This window comes from Anas acuta, chromosome 17 (genome assembly GCF_963932015.1).
Source record: "Anas acuta chromosome 17, bAnaAcu1.1, whole genome shotgun sequence".
Taxonomy (NCBI): Eukaryota; Metazoa; Chordata; class Aves; order Anseriformes; family Anatidae; genus Anas; species Anas acuta.
Genome location: NC_088995.1, coordinates 7579531 through 7600062, shown reverse-complemented (window position 1 = coordinate 7600062; position 20532 = coordinate 7579531). Strand labels below are relative to the sequence as shown.

The 20532-nt window shown below is 42.6% G+C and overlaps 1 protein-coding gene across 2 annotated transcripts in view; it reads left to right on the top strand.

Annotated features, from left to right (window-relative positions):
- The window catches only part of GCN1 (GCN1 activator of EIF2AK4), a 42833-nt gene that overhangs the window by 154 nt on the left and 22147 nt on the right, over positions 1 to 20532 (top strand). For both annotated transcript variants that reach the window (XM_068653766.1, XM_068653764.1), the window contains exons 2-27: positions 1727 to 1829; positions 2453 to 2516; positions 3076 to 3207; positions 4446 to 4554; positions 5262 to 5360; positions 5455 to 5589; positions 6087 to 6155; positions 6242 to 6350; positions 6809 to 6883; positions 7141 to 7269; positions 7481 to 7531; positions 7937 to 8035; positions 8316 to 8489; positions 10017 to 10169; positions 10951 to 11043; positions 12505 to 12580; positions 12744 to 12903; positions 13819 to 14008; positions 14169 to 14293; positions 14660 to 14838; positions 15012 to 15105; positions 15542 to 15655; positions 15735 to 15933; positions 16418 to 16573; positions 19560 to 19741; positions 20003 to 20083. In XM_068653766.1, coding sequence (XP_068509867.1) covers positions 1727 to 1829; positions 2453 to 2516; positions 3076 to 3207; positions 4446 to 4554; positions 5262 to 5360; positions 5455 to 5589; positions 6087 to 6155; positions 6242 to 6350; positions 6809 to 6883; positions 7141 to 7269; positions 7481 to 7531; positions 7937 to 8035; positions 8316 to 8489; positions 10017 to 10169; positions 10951 to 11043; positions 12505 to 12580; positions 12744 to 12903; positions 13819 to 14008; positions 14169 to 14293; positions 14660 to 14838; positions 15012 to 15105; positions 15542 to 15655; positions 15735 to 15933; positions 16418 to 16573; positions 19560 to 19741; positions 20003 to 20083 — 3150 coding nt within the window. The remainder of the gene's footprint in view (positions 1 to 1726; positions 1830 to 2452; positions 2517 to 3075; positions 3208 to 4445; positions 4555 to 5261; positions 5361 to 5454; positions 5590 to 6086; positions 6156 to 6241; positions 6351 to 6808; positions 6884 to 7140; positions 7270 to 7480; positions 7532 to 7936; positions 8036 to 8315; positions 8490 to 10016; positions 10170 to 10950; positions 11044 to 12504; positions 12581 to 12743; positions 12904 to 13818; positions 14009 to 14168; positions 14294 to 14659; positions 14839 to 15011; positions 15106 to 15541; positions 15656 to 15734; positions 15934 to 16417; positions 16574 to 19559; positions 19742 to 20002; positions 20084 to 20532) is intronic.

Genomic DNA, 20532 nt, shown 5'->3' with positions numbered 1-20532 from the left:
CCGCGCCGCTCCCCCGGGCCCTTCCCGCTGGGGGACGCCGGGGCTGAGCCCCGAGCCCACGCCGGGCCTCGGAGCGAGGCCGGGCGGTGAGGCCCGGGGGCTGTGGTGCTGGGGGCCGGGCCCCCCTGACACTGAGGAGCCGGCCCGGGGCCCGCGGGAGGCCCGGGACAGCCCGGGGGGGGGGGGCAGGGGGGGGCTCGGGGAGCCGCGCTCCGTGCCCAGCAGCCCGGGAGCTCCGTCGGGGTTGTGGGTCCGGGCGATGCAGGGGTGGCTCCAGCAGGTTTGTCCTGTCCGCGTCTCCTCGCCGGGGGCTCAGTGGCGTGGGGGAGTGCGGCTCGCCCTGAGCCTGCGTGCGGTGGAGGCAGGGGTGGGGAGGTGTTAACGAGGCGTCTCCGGTGCTGCAGTGACCGGCAGCCGCGGGCTGGAGGCACGGAGAGCCCAGGGGAGGAGGTGCTTGGGTCACGGGCACCATCTCCACATCCCAGGCAGCTCTTCCCCGAGGGATTCCCTGCCTCTGCCAGCAAAGAAACTTCCCTGAAAGCAGCTCTTCAGAAGAACGGAGGCAGCTTCCACTTCCCAAACTCTTGGGTTTCTGTCCTTCCAAAAAGACCTGTTGTGGAAAAACTGGTAGAGTTTTTCCTTAAGAGGGAAGGAGTGGTTTTAATCAGTTTCTGAAGACACGTTTATTTGCCACCCTTCCTAAAGATATCCTTGTTATAAACTTACAAAGGTGCTTGGTGCAAGAAGTGAATTTCAAAGGCCTTTGTAGCCTTGTTCTTTTGGTTTATGTAAATACAGACACCTGGGTGTAATCCTGCCTGAGCCCTGTTGAGGCTACACAGAGCCTTTTGTACACTTTTGAAACTGGGAAGTTCACTGGAGTGGTTTCTAAAGGAGCAGGTCACTGAGAACACACGCTGCTGAAAAAAATAAAGTTTATCTCACCATCTCTGTACCCCTTGAAAACCGACACAAACTATTTGCAGGAAGTAAACTTGGTGGTTTTCAGGCCCTTACAGCCTGTGGGTTCAGGCACATAACAGACACAGCAGCACAGGCGTGACAAACACACGTTTTGTTGCGTGAGCTGGGGTTTTTGTTTACCTTGGGTGCGAATGAGAGCACACGGAGGGAGTTTTACGGCGAGGCATACCCTTTGTGACCTGCTGAGTCCAATGTACAGCACCCCCGAGCTGTGTGTGCCAGTTCTGGATGAGAACAAAGGCAAGCTGATCGTTCTTTTCCCCTACCCATGCAAGTAATTTCTAGCAGCAGTGATAACCTGTGACAGCCTGAAACCAGGGCTCGGTGTTCAGGAAGTGAGAGTAGGCTCTGTGCTAGGCTGTCTGCAGTTGGCGGGTGGCTTTAGGAGATAACACCCCCCGAAAAGTTCCTCTGCGTTCCTGAAGTGCTGGGTTTCTGGCTTGTAAAGGCCCCGTGCTCTATGGCGTTGATTTTACCTTTCAGTCTGTGCTCCTTTTGGAAGGGTAAATGTATCTCAGAGAGTGCCACAGTCACAGAACAGAAACTGGTCATCCTGCAGCTGAAGGGAGCCTTTTGAGTCTCATCTTGTAAGACTTAGTGATCCTTTTCTACTCAGTAAGACCACAGATGACCGCATTTGGCCAATAAGTTTGCGCAGCTGCACAGGACGTGCTTGCCCTGGTTTTATGTCCTGTTGACATCGAATCCAGCCTGATGTTTTCTCCTCTGCCCGTGCCTTTAGATTTCTGATACGCTGAAGCGGTTTGCAGTAAAAGTAACTACAGCCAGCGTGAAGGAGCGGAGAGAGATCCTCAGCGAGCTGGGAAAGTGCATTTCTGGGAAAGGTAAAAACGGTTTCGATCACCAGGGTGGAGAACGTTGAAGTGCTTGGTTTAAAAGGCTACATGAAACTTGTGGGGTAGTTTTTAGATGTAGTGGGGTGGCTGCGTTTGCAGTATGTGCTCTCCTACAGCACTAGTTCCAAGCGTGGCTCTTGTGGTTACTCCAGTTACTTACATGTGTGCTTTTTCCAGTAAATTATTAGTTTTTCATTAATGTATCAGTCACCTGTTTCTCTTTATGACTCTTTTCTTGGTTTTGTAATGATTCATGGAGTATTTGTATACACACATGTATAAATAAATATATATATATATAAAGAGAGAGAGAGTACAACCAGAAGACTTTACACAGTCTTAATAAAATGAAATGAATTTTTAAAAGTCTTTTTGATGCTTCTCATTCTCTGAAGGTGGCTGGAATAGCATGCGTTCCAATTTTGCTGTTATTTAAAAAAATACATAAAATGTACACATAAAAGAGAGAATTCTGAATGTGGTCCTTGCAAACACTTCTGTATGTATGTATGGGCTGTGATCAGGTCACTGATTTTAGTTTCAGGGTGCTTGGGTGCATTAAAGACCCCAGTGACTTACAAAGAAATATGCTGAAATCCAATCTGTTACAGATCTTCCAGAGGGTGCAGTGAAAGGCCTTTGCAAACTCTTCTGCCTTACTCTGCACCGATACCGGTGAGTAAATTGATGTAGAAAGGCTGTATTGTTTAATCTATTAGTAAACTGAGGTAATTTATCAATTAAACAGGCATGGAGCATTTGGGAATCTTCCTGTGCAGTGTCCCATAGATGTATGTGACATGGAAAGATGACATCTAGTGATTAGGCTCTCAAGTTAGGTTTGACATTAAAAAGTTTCACAGCGTTTACCTTGTGCTTCACTTTTATTTGAACTTAAAACTTGCATCCTGCAGTTCAGTTCGTCAGTGTGAAGCCAGAGCAAGATGCCTTTTAGACCCTTTCAGATGGGATTAAACTGTGCCCTGTTGCAGAGGAGCTGCTCAGGACTTGTGTTTTCTTTTGCAACCTGCTGGAGGGCCTCAGCATAATTTCAGCCAGCTGAGGAAGTGAACAGAGCTTTCTGCCAGAAACCTCCACTTCTCAGAGCGGCAAGGATAAAGCAGCTATTAGCTGAAATGAGGAAGCAGAGCCCTTTGCGTGACGCAAGGTAGTAATACGTGCAATGTTGGCAGGGTTTATAACTTCACAGAGATCCATTTTTCCTTCCCGCCAGTGATGCGGCATCCCGCAGAGCCCTGCAGCTGGCGCTTCAGCAGCTCGCAGAGTCCCAGCCAGACGCAACAGCAAAGAACCTCCTGCAGTCTCTTCAGTCCTCGGGGATCAGCGGCAGGGCCGGAGCTCCCAGGTGCGGGATGAGTTGTTTTGTGTGGAATCACTTTGGGATTGCTGGTGGTTATTCTTGTCTTCGGTATGGGTGCTTTGCTGCTGCTTGCCAGAGCTGTTAAAAGCATTCAGGGATAACGTAATGACTGCTCAAATTTTACTTCTTTTAACCTCTTTCATGTCTTCTGTGAAATCAGAATCTTCTTGATCCACTGCTGGTGGATCGGGTCTAAGTTACAGTTTTATTATGTTAAATTTAAGTCTGGAACGATGAGGAATAAACTCTTAGGAAGAAACAGTCTCCAAAATGATTAGGAAAGGGGAGTTCCTACCCATCCCGTGTTCAGCTGCTGGAATTCAAGATTTATTATTGACAGGAAGATAATGAAGTTTGATGTTCAGATGAGAAATGAGCTGCTATTGTATAGTGGTAGCAGCTGCAAACACCAACTAGGGCTTGTTTCTCCCTAGGGTTCTTTTCTGTAGGGTTTTTTTTAGGCTGATGGAGGCCCCAGAGTGCCATCCTGCACCTCCTTCGCCCACCTCTTGCCTCCTGGCTGAACAGAGGTGTACCTCTAAAAACTACCAGGTCTTGGTTTAAATGTTCGTAGTGATGCAGTATTTGCTTCTCAGGTGACTGTGTCAGTACATCGGGTGATTTGTTACCTTATTTCACTTTTTGAGAGAAGAGGAAAATGGGGTGGGGATCCTCAGGGAGCTGAGAGGTGGGCTCTGCCACTTGAAGGAGAGGGAGAAGGGAGAGTTGGCATAAATCAGAGCTGAGTGGTGTGCCGGGGGGAATGTAAGCTGTGAAATGCTTTGGCAATCCAAGGCTGTGAAGCTCTGACAGTCAAGATGATCAGCAGATGAGAAATCTTGAGTCACTTTTTGGGCAGTCTCAGTCGGCGAAGTATTTAACTCATTACTATAATACTGCTGGAAAGATCAAAAACTGGTCTTTCTCACGCTAAGTTTTCTCATTCCCAGCAGGTGAGATTTAGCCTCCCTTTGCCATTCAAGTTCTGAGTTTAAACAGGAGCTGAAACACATCAAGCAAAAGCCATTGGAGCTTACAAACACCAGTTATTTCCTTTAAAAGTTGAGAGTTTAGCTGTTTTTTTTTTTTTTTCTGCTATAAGATAGCTTCAGTAATGAGGTGGTGTTTTGGAGTGGTGTAGATGAGCCAGTTCTGATTTAGTAGAAGTTATAGAGTGTTACGTGGAGGGCTGTGGATTTACCTGCCTTCTGTTTCCACTACAGTAAGAGCAGTGGGTCTGCAGCTCTGCTGGCGCTCTCCTGGACGTGCCTGCTGGTTCGCACAGTCTTTCCGACGCCTGACAAGAGACAGGGGGAAACGTGGAAAAAACTGGTAGGTTCTTCTTGGTTTGCAGAAATACCCCTTGGAGTTGAGGACTTGAATATTTCTAATTTCTTGAGTTTGCTGAAACATTGCACGTAAATCTGAATGTGACTGATAAAGTCATGTTAAAGCCTGGGTTTATAAGATGATCTTATTTGCTTTCTGGTGTTTTTACCTTTCCTGTTCTGCTGGGAAAGGCAGGAGATGTATGAAGCATGAGACTGGGGCAGTCTTACACCTGAGCAGACTTGCTCTGCACACTGGTGTATACCTGTATTTCTAGCCTAAATTGTGCCTCCAAGGTGCTCTCTGAAGCATGCTGTGAACTCCTTCTGCTTCCCTGCCTTGCCTGTGATACTCTGTCATGTGGTTTTAAGTAGCCTTTTACCTGTGTTAACAATCTGTCCCTAGGACCATGCTCACAGCACCTTGGAATATAGTTGGAATACACTTCAAGAAGAAGTGTAACTTGATACAAATTACTGTTTTCAAAGTCAGAGTTTCCAAAACTATTATACATGTATATAGTTCTGCAAAGTATATATGGGATGAAAACAGTGCAGCTCTGTAATTCTGCGTGTTGGAAGAACTTACACAGCCTAAGCACTTCTTCGTAAGCAGATGGAGTTAATCATAGGCATCTGACAGTTCTTGTTTGATACAAACTCTCTGAGAAGCAGGTTCATGCAGGCTGTCTTGGCTGTTTCCCTTGGCAGGTGGAGGTTCAGTGCTTACTCCTCTTGGAAGTCTTGGGAGGTTCTCATAAGCAGGCAGTGGTTGGGGCGGTGAAGAAACTGAACAGGCTGTGGAAAGAGGTGAGCTATACTTCATGTAGCTTTATTCAGCAGCAGTTCTAGCTTCTCTTGTATTAATGTGCTGTTTTTGTTTTTTTTTTTTTCTTCTCATTAGAACCAGGATCTGGTGGATCAGTACCTTTCTGTCATTCTCGGTCTTGAACCAAACCAGAGCTATGCTGCGATGCTGGGACTGGTGGTGCAGTTCTGCACAGCCCAGAAAGAGATTGACATCATCAAACGCCACAAGGTAAATCTGCCATGCTGCTTTTTTTTTTTTTTTTTTTTTAAATAAGTAGCATTGCTTTTCATCATGGAGAAGGTGGGGGACAGATGTGTCAGCGAAGCTGGTACTTTCCGTCTGCCCCTGGTTTCATGATCCATCATTTCAGTAGTAATACAATTCTGGTTAAAACAATAGGATGCATTTATAGAGGGAGCTGCCAGGTATGTGGGTCTTTGCTCTGGCCTGTGCTTTTACACAGACAGCCAGCCCTGCAGCTTTCTGCCTTCTCCTTTGTTGTAGGAAGGGAAGGCAGCAGCCAGTCTTAGTGGGTTTGAGTGTTGGGCTGGCGGGTAAGCAGAGAGCCCTGATCTCTGCTCGACCATCACACAAAGCTTCTGCTTGGTGGTTAGGGCTGCCTTCCAGAGGAAGGTGAGGCAGGGCGTCAAGCCTGGCTTGTCAGTGGCATGCAGGGAGCTGTATGGGTTGCAGCGTGGCTGTAATTGGTGTTTCTGCTTGTTCAGAGTGCTCTTCTGGATTTCTACATGAAGACCATCCTTATGAGCAAGACAAAGCCTCAGAAGCACGTGCTGGTGAGAAGAACTCTTCCAGGGCTGTTGATGCTTTTGTCCTGTGTGTGGTGCCCGCTGCTGTGCTGAGTGGTTTGTTCCCTTTGCAGGACAGCTGTTCTCCAATTCTTCGATACGTCTCTCACGCTGAGTTCAAGGACTTAGTTTTGCCAACACTGCAGAAATCCCTGCTGCGAAGTCCTGAGAATGTAATTGAAAGTGAGTCTGTCATCTCTGTACAGTGCTCTGCCAAAGAGCCTGAACAGTTGTTCCACAGTCCTGGAGTTGTGGGGGGTGTGCATCCCTCTGGACTATGCTTATAGGCCTGTGGGCATAGGCAGGGGGATTGTCTGGCGTCTAAGGGCTGGATGTGGAGAAGCAACATTTGTGGTGTGATTCCAAGCGTCTGGGTATGTGGTAGCTATGATTTACACTGAGGACAGAATTTCACAGCTGAGTGCTAAGAATAAGCCTGAATTAATCTATTGATTGGGCATCAGTTTCAGTGCTTTTCCTCCCTAGTCCTTCTATTGATTGGGCATCAGTTTCAGTGCTTTTCCTCCCTAGTCCTTACATCAAGAGCATACAGGGGCAGTGTTCTGTGGGGAAGGAAGTATTAAAATGCTAAAATTAGCTTCTTAACAAATTTAATATGACATAATCTCTTCTGTCTTCAGCAATCTCTTGCTTGCTCCTGTCTGTGAACCTGGATCTTAGCCAGTACGCTCTGGACATTGTGAAAGGACTGGCCAGTAAGTACTTAATTCTGGAGGGAATGATGAATTCAGAGTAAGTCTTGCTTCACCTTTATGGCTGTATGTATAACAATTCGATCGCTGGTGTCGAGGTTGATTTATTTGGGTGGGAGGATGATACTGTAACTTGGCACTGGAATAGTTCACGTGACGTTCCAGAAGCTGAGTCAGGCCACATACAAAGATACATCCTTGTCTCGCTGATTTTATGCAGTTTGTGATAGAGAGCTCTTAGCTCGTGCATCATTTTCTAGGTCATCTGAAATCCAACAGTGTGCAGCTGATGGATGAAGCAGTTGTTGCATTAAAGAATTTGGCTCGACAGTGCAGTGATCCTTCGGCTGTGGAGTCGCTGAGCAGACACCTTTTTGCCATCTTAGGGGGTGAGTAAATTGTACGATAAGCAGCAGAGGTGAATAAAGATTTGTTGGCTTCAAGGTGTGTTTTGTGTATTTTTTTCTGTTGATTTTGACTGTCTGTATGGTAGGGGCTGCTCGGCCTGGGTCAGGGGCATTTTAGAGAAGATAGCTGATGTAGCACATTGTGATTGCCTGTCTGTGCATCAGCAGTCAAACATTTGTTTCTTGTTGGCAGGCTCGGAAGGGAAGCTGACAGTTGTTGCTCAGAAGATGAGTGTCCTTTCAGGTGAGGATCCTAAAAGAAAGCTGCTTCTCTAGTGGAGCAAATCCAGCAGATGGCTGAATGAGAGGAATCCGTATTTGAGCCTTTAGGAATGAATCCCTGCCTGGTTATTCTCTGTTGGCTGCGGTTAATGTCGTACAGGGTGCTGGATACTGCATGCAAATTCTTGACTTTCTCTTCAATGGAAATAGTTGGCTAGTAGGCTAAAATGTTTTCTGCAAGGAAGGAGGTGACTATCTTGGGTAAAAATGAAGACAGCGTCCTGTAACGTTGGTTCATGGTGGATGTGACATCCAGATGTAGTCATGAGAAAGAGATGTCTGAGCAAGGACTCAAATGCAATTGTTTTGAGATTTTACAGCAAGCGCTGGTACTTCAGGAACTAATGAGAGATGTTTTTCTTTTCAGGGATCGGTAGCCTTAGTCACCATGTGGTTTCTGGGACATCTAGCCAAGCTCTGGCTGGAACCGTGGCTGAGCTTTTCATCCCTTTTCTGCAACAAGAAGGTGAGGTCTCTTGCTTTTGTTCTGGATTTGTTAAACTGCTTTTATCTTGAGCAGGCTTTTCATATGGCCTATTACTTAGGACAAATCCTGATTTTTTCATGTTGTGCTATAAAATACATTGCACCATTTTGAAGAGCAGCCCTGTGGAGACAACTCTATGCCTGTTAGAAGCACGTGCATTCTTTTCCTTCCTCACCCCAACATTATCTGCTTTCTGTTTTATGTGCTCCTGTGTTCTGTGCAACTGCTGTACTGATGTGAGCCCTGTGTTACTTCCTAGTCCATGAAGGCACGTTGGTTCATGCGGTCTCTGTCCTGGCTCTTTGGTGTGTTCGGTTCACCACAGAAGTCCCTAAGAAGCTGGTGGAATGGCTAAAGAAAGCCTTCAGCCTTAAAACCTCCACTTCAGCTGTGAGGCATGCCTACCTGCAGTGCATGCTAGCCTCTTTCAAAGGTAAAACTGCGCAGCTAATAATAACTCTCTTGACTGTGTGGCTTAAGAAATGAGTAATCAACTTCTGTTCTTGTTGATATAGTAGATAACTGTGTGGGTTAAGAGAGATTTTGTAAGGTGATACCTGTTCATTAACCTTCATTTTTCTCCTTGAAGTCTCTTTTGCTTTCAAGCCTTTAAAGATATCGTATCTCCTTGTATAACTAAGTATCACCATCCGTTGTGCTGTCTTTTCATATACCCCAAAGTAATTTTGGATTGATTTGTTTTATAGATTGCAGTATTTCTAGCTAAGGGACCATGCTTTTGCTTCATACATCATCCATAACACTGGGATTGTGGGCTGTGGTTTTGATGCTCAGGAGCTTAAATTTTTTTTTTGAAGGAACATGTTTTTGAAATCTTCACAACCGTTGGTGATCCTTTTCAGATTTGCCTCGGTTGTATTCCCTGTGCTGACTTCAGCACTTCATCTGCAGGTCAATAGGTGATAGGTCTGGTCTCTGTATGGGAGATCTCTCTTGTTGAGGCAGTATGAATTGAAAAGATGGTACATGTTTTCCCGAGAGATGAATAACTTAGTCTATTTTATTAGGTATAATGAACTTGCCATTTGTTTTTTCTCAACATGGATATGAGTAGAATTAAAATTCCATGTTTTTCTATTATAGCTGCTGGGAAATTCTGTGTTATTCTAGGGCTGAAAAAAACCACCATCCACTTTAAAAACTAGTTAGGTTTCACAGGAGGCTGGTCCCTTCAGAGAGATACATGTAAAGTATGGGAAACCTAAAGTTGCTCATGCTTTGCAGGGGCAGGGGGGATTACATGTGTGGGGTGTGCAGCTGTTCGAGGGATCACGGCCTAAGACATTCATATTCCAAAACAATTTACTCAGCACTGGCATGCTGGCTGCCATTACTTTGGCCCAGCAGGTGAAGTATCCAACTTAAAAAATAAAGATTCTAACTCTTACAGGTTTATGGTTAAAACACTACCTGCAAATACTCAGTGTACAAAATCTCAGTGTCTTCTGTTTCTTTTCTTTTTTTTTTTGGCATCGTCTGAGGTGTTGCTTCTGGAAATAGCTGGAACGTCTAGCTCAGTTCCCTTAGGCGCGAGGGTCACAGATCAGCGGGATTCCTTGGCTTCTGAACGTTTGAGATGGAACAGATGGTTGTGGCTTGCCAGGAATTTACTTTTGCGCTCTCAGAGAAACATAGTTTTAACGTCAGACTTCCTGTGATTTGAACTGGTTCCTTTTATGTAACCAGCTTAGCATTTTCTTTTGCGTCCCGTGAACAGAAACTTGTAGTGGGATGGGACCCTTTTATCTGTGAGGAAAGGACTAAAGTGGTTATCATCCTCATAGCTAAAGTTTGATCACAGGAGTGATTGGCAGTGCTTTGGGAGTCTTCCCCGTCTGTGTCTGGTTTGCTTCTTGTGTTGTAACAACAGAAGAACCATTGATACCTTTGGTTTAACGTGTGAAGGATCTTGTTTTGCAGTTTGTCTCTGTCTCCTCAGGTGACACATTATTACAGGCAATGGACCTGCTGCCAATGCTGATCCAGACAGTAGAAAAAGCAGCATCCCAAAGTACTCAGGTTCCCATGGTAACCGAAGGAGTTGCGGCAGCTTTGTTGATCTGCAGGATGTCTGTAATTGAGGGACAAACTGGTAAGATCACAAAACATCTAGGCAGAATCCAATATGACCAGGCTCTAAGGAATAACACTTTTTCTTGACAGTGTGCCTCAGGTTCTATTCCTTAATCCATATATTGCTTCTGAGCAGAGAATCACTGCCCTTTGATAAAACAGGGAAAGATTTATTCTGATCTCTCCTGGTTCTGTCAATAAGAAATTCTTGCTCTTCTGTGGCTTTGCAAATTCCAGCTTCCATTCACTTGGGGCAGTATTTCTCTTTGCTCTGACAAAAAATTAATTGAGACCTTACATGCTAGGATATGACTGAAGTGTTAAGTGTTGAAGCATTCAAAGTGTAACTTGTTTGCCATGTATGTAGTATTTTTACAAACTATCTTTGGAAAACTGCAGGACTGGAATTCTGTTTTCCATTAGAGCATATTGCAAGAACTGTCTGAATTCATACATCTGCCAGGATATAAGATCCAGATGTGTTCTGTCTGTCAAAAGCAACACATCAGCTTTCTCCTTTTCTTCATTTTTAGGGAGTCTTGCCCTATGAAAATTAAGGTGAAACAGATTTTACATTTCACAAGTGTAAGTCAGAGAAATATATTTTTTTCAACAGGTGGTTTTTAGACATGCTTATAGTTCTAAATGAGAGATGAGAGGCTTTGTAAGTGAAGACAAGCAAAAGCTAGAAATAGCTTCAAAAATTTCAGGAGACAGAATTTTACTGTATTCTCTGTAACCTGGTAAGTTCTTACTCATTTTGATAAGTCCTTGATAGACATTTGTGCTTTTCTTCTCAGAGTCTAAGTTGAGCAGCTTCTGGCAGCTGATTCTGGATGAGAAAAAACAAATTTTTACATCTGAGAAGTTCTTGCAGTCCGCTTCAGAGGAAGGTAAATTATCAGTTATTGCGTATCCTGTTACTGTTTAATTCTATTACTTAAGCAAGCTACTTTGCTGTTAGCCCTGTTCTATGGTCCTTGGGGATCTATTTTCAGATTGAAATGAGCAATGCTCTCTTCTAGAAGTATATCTAAATTAATTGTAACCTGGCAGTGAATTAATTAACGTCTAATGTTTCTATCCTATGTTATCAAACATTTACAATTCCCAATCTTTATATTCAATGAAGGTCTTTCCAATTCAAAAAAGTGTGTGGTGTTCCAGCTTGTAAGTAGATAGTTGCGGCCAATCTAAGGGACATGGATAAGCATAAAATTAGGAGTAAGATGGGGAAAAGTAAAATAAGGTTGGAGAAGAATACATGCAGAGGAAGCTTGTAAGATAATGTGGAGGAAGAGTAGTAACAGATAAGAAATCAATTTGGTTATACATTAGTCTATCCATGCTCTATTTTGTTCTCTTGTGTTTAAAGATTAATTGGAAAAAAGAAAGTGCCCCACAGAAACATCACCGACTATCTTTTAAACTGAAAGCCTTGCAAATGAGTTCATGAATCGTTTCTCTGAAATGAGTTCATTTATCTTTTGTACAAAGCTCTGAAGAGGTAAATGGGAACTAGCATAATTTCTTTGCTTGCTGTGATCATTATTTGCCGAAGGCAATGGGCAATGTGTATATCCAGTCATTTTCCTTCCCAAGTCTGCAGGTATCCTGAAACAATATGATCTGGAAAATTGTTTATCAGTCCATTAGGATGTTAATCCCCAAAACTAATGCTGGTAATTTTGAGAGTAAGCATTGTCGTGATTTGTTATTGGTTATTAATGAACAAAAACATCCAGCCGATGTGTTTAACATCCCCAAGCTATCTGATGCGTTGAATCTCCAAAGCAACCTGTTATCGTATTTAATATGGGTTATAACCTACCCTACATTTCAGGGCTTTCTGCTACTGTTTTTATGATGTGGTTGGACATTGATATGCAAACCAAAGGGTCTAGTGACAGTAGAAGCTCGGATGATAGTATGTGGTAAAATACAAAAGCTATCGCTCCCACAGCATTATGTGCTTTTTAATGAATTTATTAAGCATTTTATTGTCACTTAAGACATTTCAGCAATGCTCAGGAATTAACAGTATTGATGCAGTGAGTATGGTGCTTCTTATTTGATTTACTCTGTTTACTCACACAAAAATAGGCCTCTCATACTGGTTAAGGAAATTCTGCTGGAGTGAAGCTAACCACGATTCTCTTAGCTCATGATTCTGTTTCCAGGCTTGTTAGATGTTAATTGGACTTGTTTCTAGCCTTACGGAGAAGCTTATGTAGAGGCTCAATTTTGGCAGTTATTTTATTGTGTGCTGATTGCTGTTTATTCATTCTTAAGTAAAAAAAATCTCCTTCCGTATTAAATCACATGCTATTTTAAATATTTGTCTTTTCCCACAGCAATGTGTACTGTACTGCAGCTGACAGAGCGTCTCCTCTTGGATCATGCACAGCGGCTCCCTGAAAGTAAAGTTCAGTACGTAGAGTGCTGTTACTGATCTGGGTCTGACCCTGAATGTTTATGCAGGAGAGGGTGGGCCTGGGACTTTGCACAAGATGCTGAATGCTTTGTGCTTTTGTGGCCAGGTGGTTTGCAGAGCTACCTCTGTTGCTCAATCTGCTTATTTCTCCATTTTCAGGCAGTATCACCGTGCCCTTATTGCAGTACTGCTGAGTCGGACCTGGCATGTTCGAAGACAGGCCCATCAAACAGTCAGGAAGCTTTTGTCCTCTCTGGGAGGGTACAAACTGGCCTATGGGCTCTTGGAGGAGCTGAAGGTGGTTCTCAGTTCTCATAAGGTGAGCAGTCAAAAGGCCTCATCCCTGCTTTGTTGTTTGTGTGCTGCCCACCAGCTCCATACCCTAGGTTTGCTGTTAACATTGACATACAGTGTGCTGGGAAAAGGATTCAGTTCCAGCTTTGTGATCTTCTAGAAATGCCACTTGTTCCTAGATTACTGCTATTATTTTGTTAGTGTCCCTGGTGTGTGAGGCTGCCTAGTCTTCCCTATATGCACAAGAGCTACATTATTCCAAATTACCTGGGGAGGAAGCTGCAGTTTTCCATGTTCTTGTATCATTTAAAAAGCAAATTTAATCCCCACTAGAAGACAAGGTATGTAGATCCTTTCTCAGTATCCTAGTTCTTTGGCCCTGGCTAACAGTTCAGACTGTCTGTTTAAAACAAATGCAGTATAAATACTTCAGTAACAACTAGTATCAAAAAAAAAAAAAAGTTAAAACCTGTATTATTGGGCATGCTGCTAAGCCAGCACCATGTGAAGTTGCTAAATAGGTTAAGTTGCGTTATTTAGGTACCAAGGGTGAGACTTCATAAACAGTATCTCCATGTCATAGACGAAGCCTGAATAAGGTTTTTTTGAAAGATACTGGGTAAAATTAGACAGCAGAAGCTGGGCGTACTGTTCCTAGCCAACTGGTGAAACCTTTTCCGAAGTCCTCTTTGCTAAAAATGATAGTTTGAGTTTTATTTTACCCTGGCTTGCCAAATCTAGTATGGTCTTCTGTTCTTAGTCTTTCCACCACTGTCAGCACTCTGTGCTTTGGCTCCATTATCGCCCTTTATTTTCTTGGAAAACTCGAGGTTGCTAGCACTTTCAGAGGGAGCTGATTTCTGGTGTTCAGTATGGTGTTCCTGTAGGAAAGTGTGCTCACGAAAGCTTGCTGTGATGTTAATGACAAATTGTCCCCTAGGTTATGCCTCAGGAGGTCCTGGTGATGGAGTCAGGAGAGTTGTCAGAGCTAGGAAAGACATATATTCCTCCCCGTGTACTTCACGAGGCACTGTGTGTCATCTCAAGTGTGGCAGGGCTGGATGTGGATTCCTTTGAGACAGAAAAGCTGGCTCTGGAGATGCTGCTGGTGAGCCATCATCCGTCTCTAGGTAAGTGAAGGGATAAAACCACTCTCACGAACAACAGATGTTTTTTTGTTTGTTTTTTTTTTGTTTGTTTGTTTGTTTTTTGTTTTTAATTTTACCTTTTTGTTTCATTGTATTAGTAATCTGCTTCATATTTATTATGTTTATTTATTCTTCATGCTAGTGGCAGTACAGCCAGGTCTTTGGCCAGCCCTCCTCATCAAGATGAAGATAGATCCCAAAGACTTTATTACCAAACACCTGAATGACATACTACCCAGACTCACTGCCTACACTCCAGAGAACCAGGTGATAAACTTCTGCTTTTCTGTTGTTCGTATAAGGAGATACTTCAGAACAAAAATGTTTTTGGAGGATTTAAGTGCTAACTGGTCTGTCAGAAAGGAGATATGTCTATAAGGAGGGGAAAAAGCACGTTCAAAGAGAAATCCAGTGGAGAAAAAAAAAAGAGCTGGGATTTAAGGCTTGGGGGGTGTATATCAGCAGCTCAGTAGAATTCTAGATAAGGTTTTGGTACCCAGTGGATGATGAAATAGAACTTGAAGGGCGTTGCTCTCAAAGAATGTAACGTGGCCTACTTCAGCAGGGCATACTCTTTTGAAACAGTATCAAGGAATACTGATCATAGTGGATTTTCCTTTGTTTTCTTGATAGTCATCCATGAATGCAGTGGGATCTCTCTCCCTGCTTTCACCTGGCAGAGTGCTCCCACAGCTCATCAGCACCATCTCAGCATCAATGGAGAATCCAGCTCTGTGCCAGGTTACTCGAGAGGAATTTGCCATCATGAAGACACCAGAAGGAGAACTGTATGACAAGTCTATAATACAGAGGTAAGACTATAATTTCTTTTTTCTGTGAACATGGGGATTGATTCCTGCTGGCATCTCGTCAGTGAGTGAGTGGGTTTGGGTTTGTCAGATACTCTTTTCTGCACAGAAGTTCCTAGATTTGTGTGCCTGAACCTTTCTTCAGAGTAGTGCTGATTCTTTGCTTCCTTTCTCAGTGCTCAACAGGACAGTATGAAAAAGGCTAACATGAAGAGGGAGAATAAAGCTTACTCTTTCAAGGAACAAATCATTGAGCTGGAGCTGAAGGAGGTGAGGTGATGGGAACAGGAAAGCCATTAGTGATGGCTGAGACACAAAGCTGTCTCATCTGTTTTGTGCATGGCTTTTGGCATACCTGTGTGTACACTTTTGGGAAAGATTAACTGTATTTCTTTCAATACCTCAGTATTTTATTTTCTTGTTTCTGTGTGTATCAGTTTCTCTTATGCCTATATTTGTATAAATTTCTGCTGTATTCTACTGATTTGTGAATACACTTGTTAGTTGGTAATGCCTGTTTTACTTTTCATCTCTTGTTCAGTGCATCTTGTGCGAGTTTCCCAGCAAGGGTTGTTAAACAGGTGCTTCCATACTGTTTTAAAAGTAAATTCTGAAAAACAAGGTGTCCAACTTGCTCCTCCACCTAATTGAAGGGTTAGAGTTAATAGTTCCAGTTATTGATGTCCATGGTGCTCTCTATTTGCAGGAGATAAAGAAGAAGAAAGGAATAAAGGATGAGGTGCAACTGACTAGCAAGCAGAAAGAACTAATGCATGCACAGCTGGAAAAGGAGTCTCAAATAAGAAAACGACTGAAGGAGGCAAGTTTTGATCTTTTTTTGCCAGCCCTGCAGCTACCAGAGTAATTTATGGTAATCTTTCAAATTGTTTCTCTTACAGCTTGATAATGAACTGGAAACAGCCTTGGGACTCCTGGACACTGTTATCAAGAGAAAACCTCCTGGTCTAACTCAGTACATTCCTGGTCTCATCAGCTCCTTCTTGCCACTTTTTAGATCGCCTTTGGCTGCTCCAAGAATTAAGGATCCTTTTCTTTCCTTAGCTTCCTGTGTTATGCCTGCTCGACTTAAAACCTTTGGTTAGTATTTGCAGTTGCTGTTTAATGGCAGGGTGCATTATTTTTATGGCAGGGTGGTCAAAATCCTCCCTCTTACAAGCTGTGAATCGTGACCATATAACACAGCTAAGAAGAAAAAACACTATGGAACAGTGTTTAAGGAGATGACTGTGCTGTCCTAGTGATCGCGCTGCTGGACAGGTCTTGGTTTGGGCTGACGTCTTAAGAAAAGCTTGGGATTACTGAAATTTCATGACAGATGTTGCAAAACAAGAAGAGTTTGCTCCTTGTTGGAGGGAACACACAATAGTGTTCATACAGCAGAAAGTGACTCTTCTGAAGGAAAATATCCCCTATAGCCTTTGGGGCATCTCTGCACGTCTTTTGCAGCCTGGGATGTTTCCTAGAGCTTTGTTAGAATTCTTTGATCTGTGTTCTGGGAGTTTGTTCTCAAGAAATGCCTGGTTTTAGTCTTTTTGTATATTTTTTTATTCTTTCACACCAGGTGTTTTACTGAGCCATGTGACCTTGCGCCTGATGAAACCCGAATGTGAACTAGATGATTCCTGGTGTCAAGAAGAGCTGCCTACTGCTCTCAACAGAGTTGTTAGCTTGCTGCATGCCCACACTATTCCTAGCCGAACAGGCAAGGGAGAAACAGGTAAAAAGCACTGTAGATCTTAACCTTCTTCCCCCCCTGCCCCAATAACTTAGTTCTTTTATTTTTTTTTTTTTGGTTTGTATAATGTTTTATAGGTGAGACTTCACTTTTTATTTTTAAATCCAGGAAGTCTTTTCATAGATATGAAAAAACTTAACTTCCTCATTAAGTTTTTTTCTCTTTGTGTGGTGGCAGTAGTAGAAAAGATATTACAAGTATAGTTAAGTGTAGAAATGAAACAGCAATAACTTTTTCTTAAAATGGTTCAGGCAGAAATAATAGTTGTGAAATTAAGACTCATCTTTGCTAAGGACAGTTCTTGCATTTCACCACCACTTAGCGTAAGTGATTCAGTGAGACTAAGTGGAAAGACAAAATAATTGCTTGTTATCTGAGATCTCAGCAGAGAAGTGCCTGTGGCGGCTTCTTGTTTTCTACGTAGTACTGCAATTCATGAATATTTTATTCTGGCATGGTTACAGAAGAAGCAGTTCCTTTCTACTTCGTAGCATAAGGGCAAGCACCAATTTTTTTATAGTTCAAGAATATGATCTGGGCTAAAATGAACCCAGGGGTTAGTTTTAAAATAGATCAATTCCAGAATCTGCTTTATGATGGGGTATGCAAGTACTTGTATCACTACATGCTAATAGGTAAATTCTTAAAATGTTGGAGAAGTCTGCTTCTCCTGGAGGCAGGGATGACTTAAGCTGTCTTTACAGATGCAGTGTTCTGTAGTGATAGAGGTGGTTCATCCAGGCTTTGGAGCTGATCATCATCTAGCTCAGTCAGAAAATGCTGTGGTAGACAGTTTATAAGTTTTAGAAGAAATCTAGGATTCCACTTGGTCCCTTACCCCAGTCATTCAGTTCTGACTGTACAGTTCTGTTGCTGGTCAGATCTGCAGTTTTGTAACTCTGACATAAATAATCTTTAGTGTTAAGCAGGAGCAGTTGACCATGTTGAGCACTGCTTTAGTGCTCAATGTCTCTGTGATAATTCAGTGTCTCTGTTATGTCATGCATTTCCATATTAATTGCAGGATCATTACCATTTGAATGCTTATTTCCAGAAAGTAGTGGAAGTATTTTGAATGTTCTGCCTTCAATATTTCTTACAGTGCTTATTTAAATGAATATCTGATTTTTTTTTTCTTCTCCAGCAAGAGAAAGGCAGTAGGTTCTATAACACTTTCTTGGACAAGTTGAGTTGTATTCCCAAATAATTTTTCCTAAAAGTTCTTAAAATGCTTTTGAGTGCTGTCTTACACAATACTGTTTAGTGGAAGTTAGTTTCTTCAGTTACCACGATACTTAGGAAAGACTACACGTGTTTATACTGTGGATGGTAAAATTTATCATTCATTGCTGAAATGCCAAGATACATTTTCAAATACCAGCTACTCTTTTAACAGAACATTTATCTTCTCAGATAAAGCCTTCTCCTTCCTGCTGCACATAGAGGGACAGTTGCTTAAGCCTAAAAATATCTGGCCAATAATTAAAAAAAAAAAAAAGCGTAAAATCAGATAGTGAGAAAAATCTCACATCTGAGATAGCGGGTTTTTTACCTAAACTATTCATGTTAAATAGTTAGGAGCTCTGTGTGTTTGGTATTTAATATTTCTCTCTTGAACTACTTCTGCAGTATCTATGCCCTACATAAGCTGACTAATACTGCAGTATTGTATCTGCAGTGCTCTTCATCTGCATCTTAGAAATCTAAATTGTGGCATTCTCTGACAGCACAGATAGGATGTTGAAAGCAAGCGTTTTCCCTAGATATCCAGTACTTTAGTTTTAACAATATATAAAAGCGTGACTCCAACTAGAGGCCCACAGGCATATGTTCAAGAATACATTATACACTTAACCGTATATATCCTCAGCAAGTAAGTGGTGCTGACAGTTTAGCTTGAAACCAGAAAGAATCATTCTTTATTTTTCTTACTTGTAGTGTTCAGATTTTCTTTAAACATTTTGCTTTGGACTAACAGAAAGACTGAAACAAGCACTTGTTATGTCCCATAGCAAAGCCCCTGTGAGAAGGAAGAATCGAAGTCTCTAACAACAGGAATCCAAAAGCTCTAATTTTTTCAAGGGGGAAGAGGGTTTGAGCCTTGTGCCGGAATTAGAGAAACCTCATTCTCAAGAATCCAAATGAAGGCTGGAGTGACAGGTTTGTTAGGTTGGTAGGAAGTGTTTAAAAGGAATACAGCTGGCAAATAAGCTGCTACTTTGGGACAAAGCAACTTTAAAAATGAGTTAGTTAAATAACATCAGATCCCTGTGTGGATCCTGTCGCTTTGAATAAAATTAACCTTTTTTTTTTTTTTAGTTTAATTCAAGTGAATTCTCAGAGAGTGTAGATGCAAACTTAATACAATTTAAATATTAGATTTTTAATTTCAACGCTGATTGTGTAATGATTTAATTTTGTCATGTCTCCTCCATCCACTGAGTATGGTCTGTATAGACAAAACCATGGTTTTGCATGTCCATGTACTGTAATCCACTGAATTGTTTCAATGGACTTTGCTCAGCAAATTGCATTTGCTGTGTGCGTTGAAATATTATAGTATTGGAAGTAATTTGTAATTCTAATATGACTTTAATTAAAGCCAGCTCATCAGTGTAGCAAGCAAGAACATTAGGTAGATCTGAGTGCCAAAAGTCAGTGTTGGAGCCCTAATGTTGCTGCCACTAAGTGGCAAAGTGATAGGGACTAAACAGGTGGCAGGCTGTGCAAGCTGCCTTCAACAGGCTAAGTGCTGTGTCTGTATGGGCTAAGTCCAGGTACACAAGACATCATCCCGTAGACCCTGTGTTTTTAGGGGCACAGAAATACTTGGAGTCACTTGACAAGCTTGTACATAAGATTGAAGCTGGCAATATCTGTTACAACCTACAAAGTGTACGTTTTGCATTAGTCAGTATTGTAAAATGGTGAGCAGTTCTGCTCACAGGATTCTTTTTCCTTTTCACAGGTGCTGCCCCATTATCAGCTCCAGCATTTTCCTTAGTTTTTCCTCTCCTAAAGACTGTTATGATCGAGACACCCCATACCAGTGAAGACAAGGAGGAGTTCGTGGTCAAGATCCTGCAGATCCTTACGGTTCACGCTCAGCTGAGATCATCAGCAAATGGTCAGGCTTTGCTGGTAGATGAGGTAAGTGAGAGCTGTGGGGATGAGGTGACCTTCCTCAACAGCTGTACAGCTGAGGGAGGGGATGAAACAGCTAATGTGTAAACTGGATAAAGCAGATTAATTCTACTAGTTAACAACACACGACTATTTTCTGTCACAGGTTTGGGTCCTGTGCTTAGACCTTGTTTTTTATTGTGGCTCTTAAATAAGGATGGCCATACACAGGCAAAGTTCTTTGGAGTCACAAGACGTAAGGGTTTCTCTTCCCTCCTCCTCTTTCAGAATGGCCCAGAGTTGCTGCCCCGAAAGGACATGTTGATTCTGCTGACCCGGGTGATAGGAACAGGTTCTCCACGGTTACAGGTGAGTCCTCAGCTTCATAACCACTGTCAGGATTCTGCCTCAGTTTCATCAGCATCTAACTGAGGGAAATACATCAATCTGCGCCCTGAGGCTGGTGGTTGATACATCTTCATTTGTCTCCTCTGTTTATGGTATTGGAGGGGGGGGGGATAAAATACCTGTGTCTTTTTTTTCCTGTGAGTTTTATGCATCAAACAGTCTTCGGTTTTCCCCAGGTGTTATTTTATTCTTTCTCTAAGGCCTTGTTCAGTTGAAGAAAATCAGTGACCAGCAGTAAAGTTTGATCAAAAGGGTGAGGTGGCAGAAAGACAAATAGTAACAAAATGGCATGGGATTGGACTGAACTCAGTTCTTGTTTTCATCCTGAAGCCTTCTCTGTTCTTTCAGAATTTCTTTGCTTGTGATAGCACTCAACGCCCACCTGCACTCCCTTTGATCAAATGCAGAGA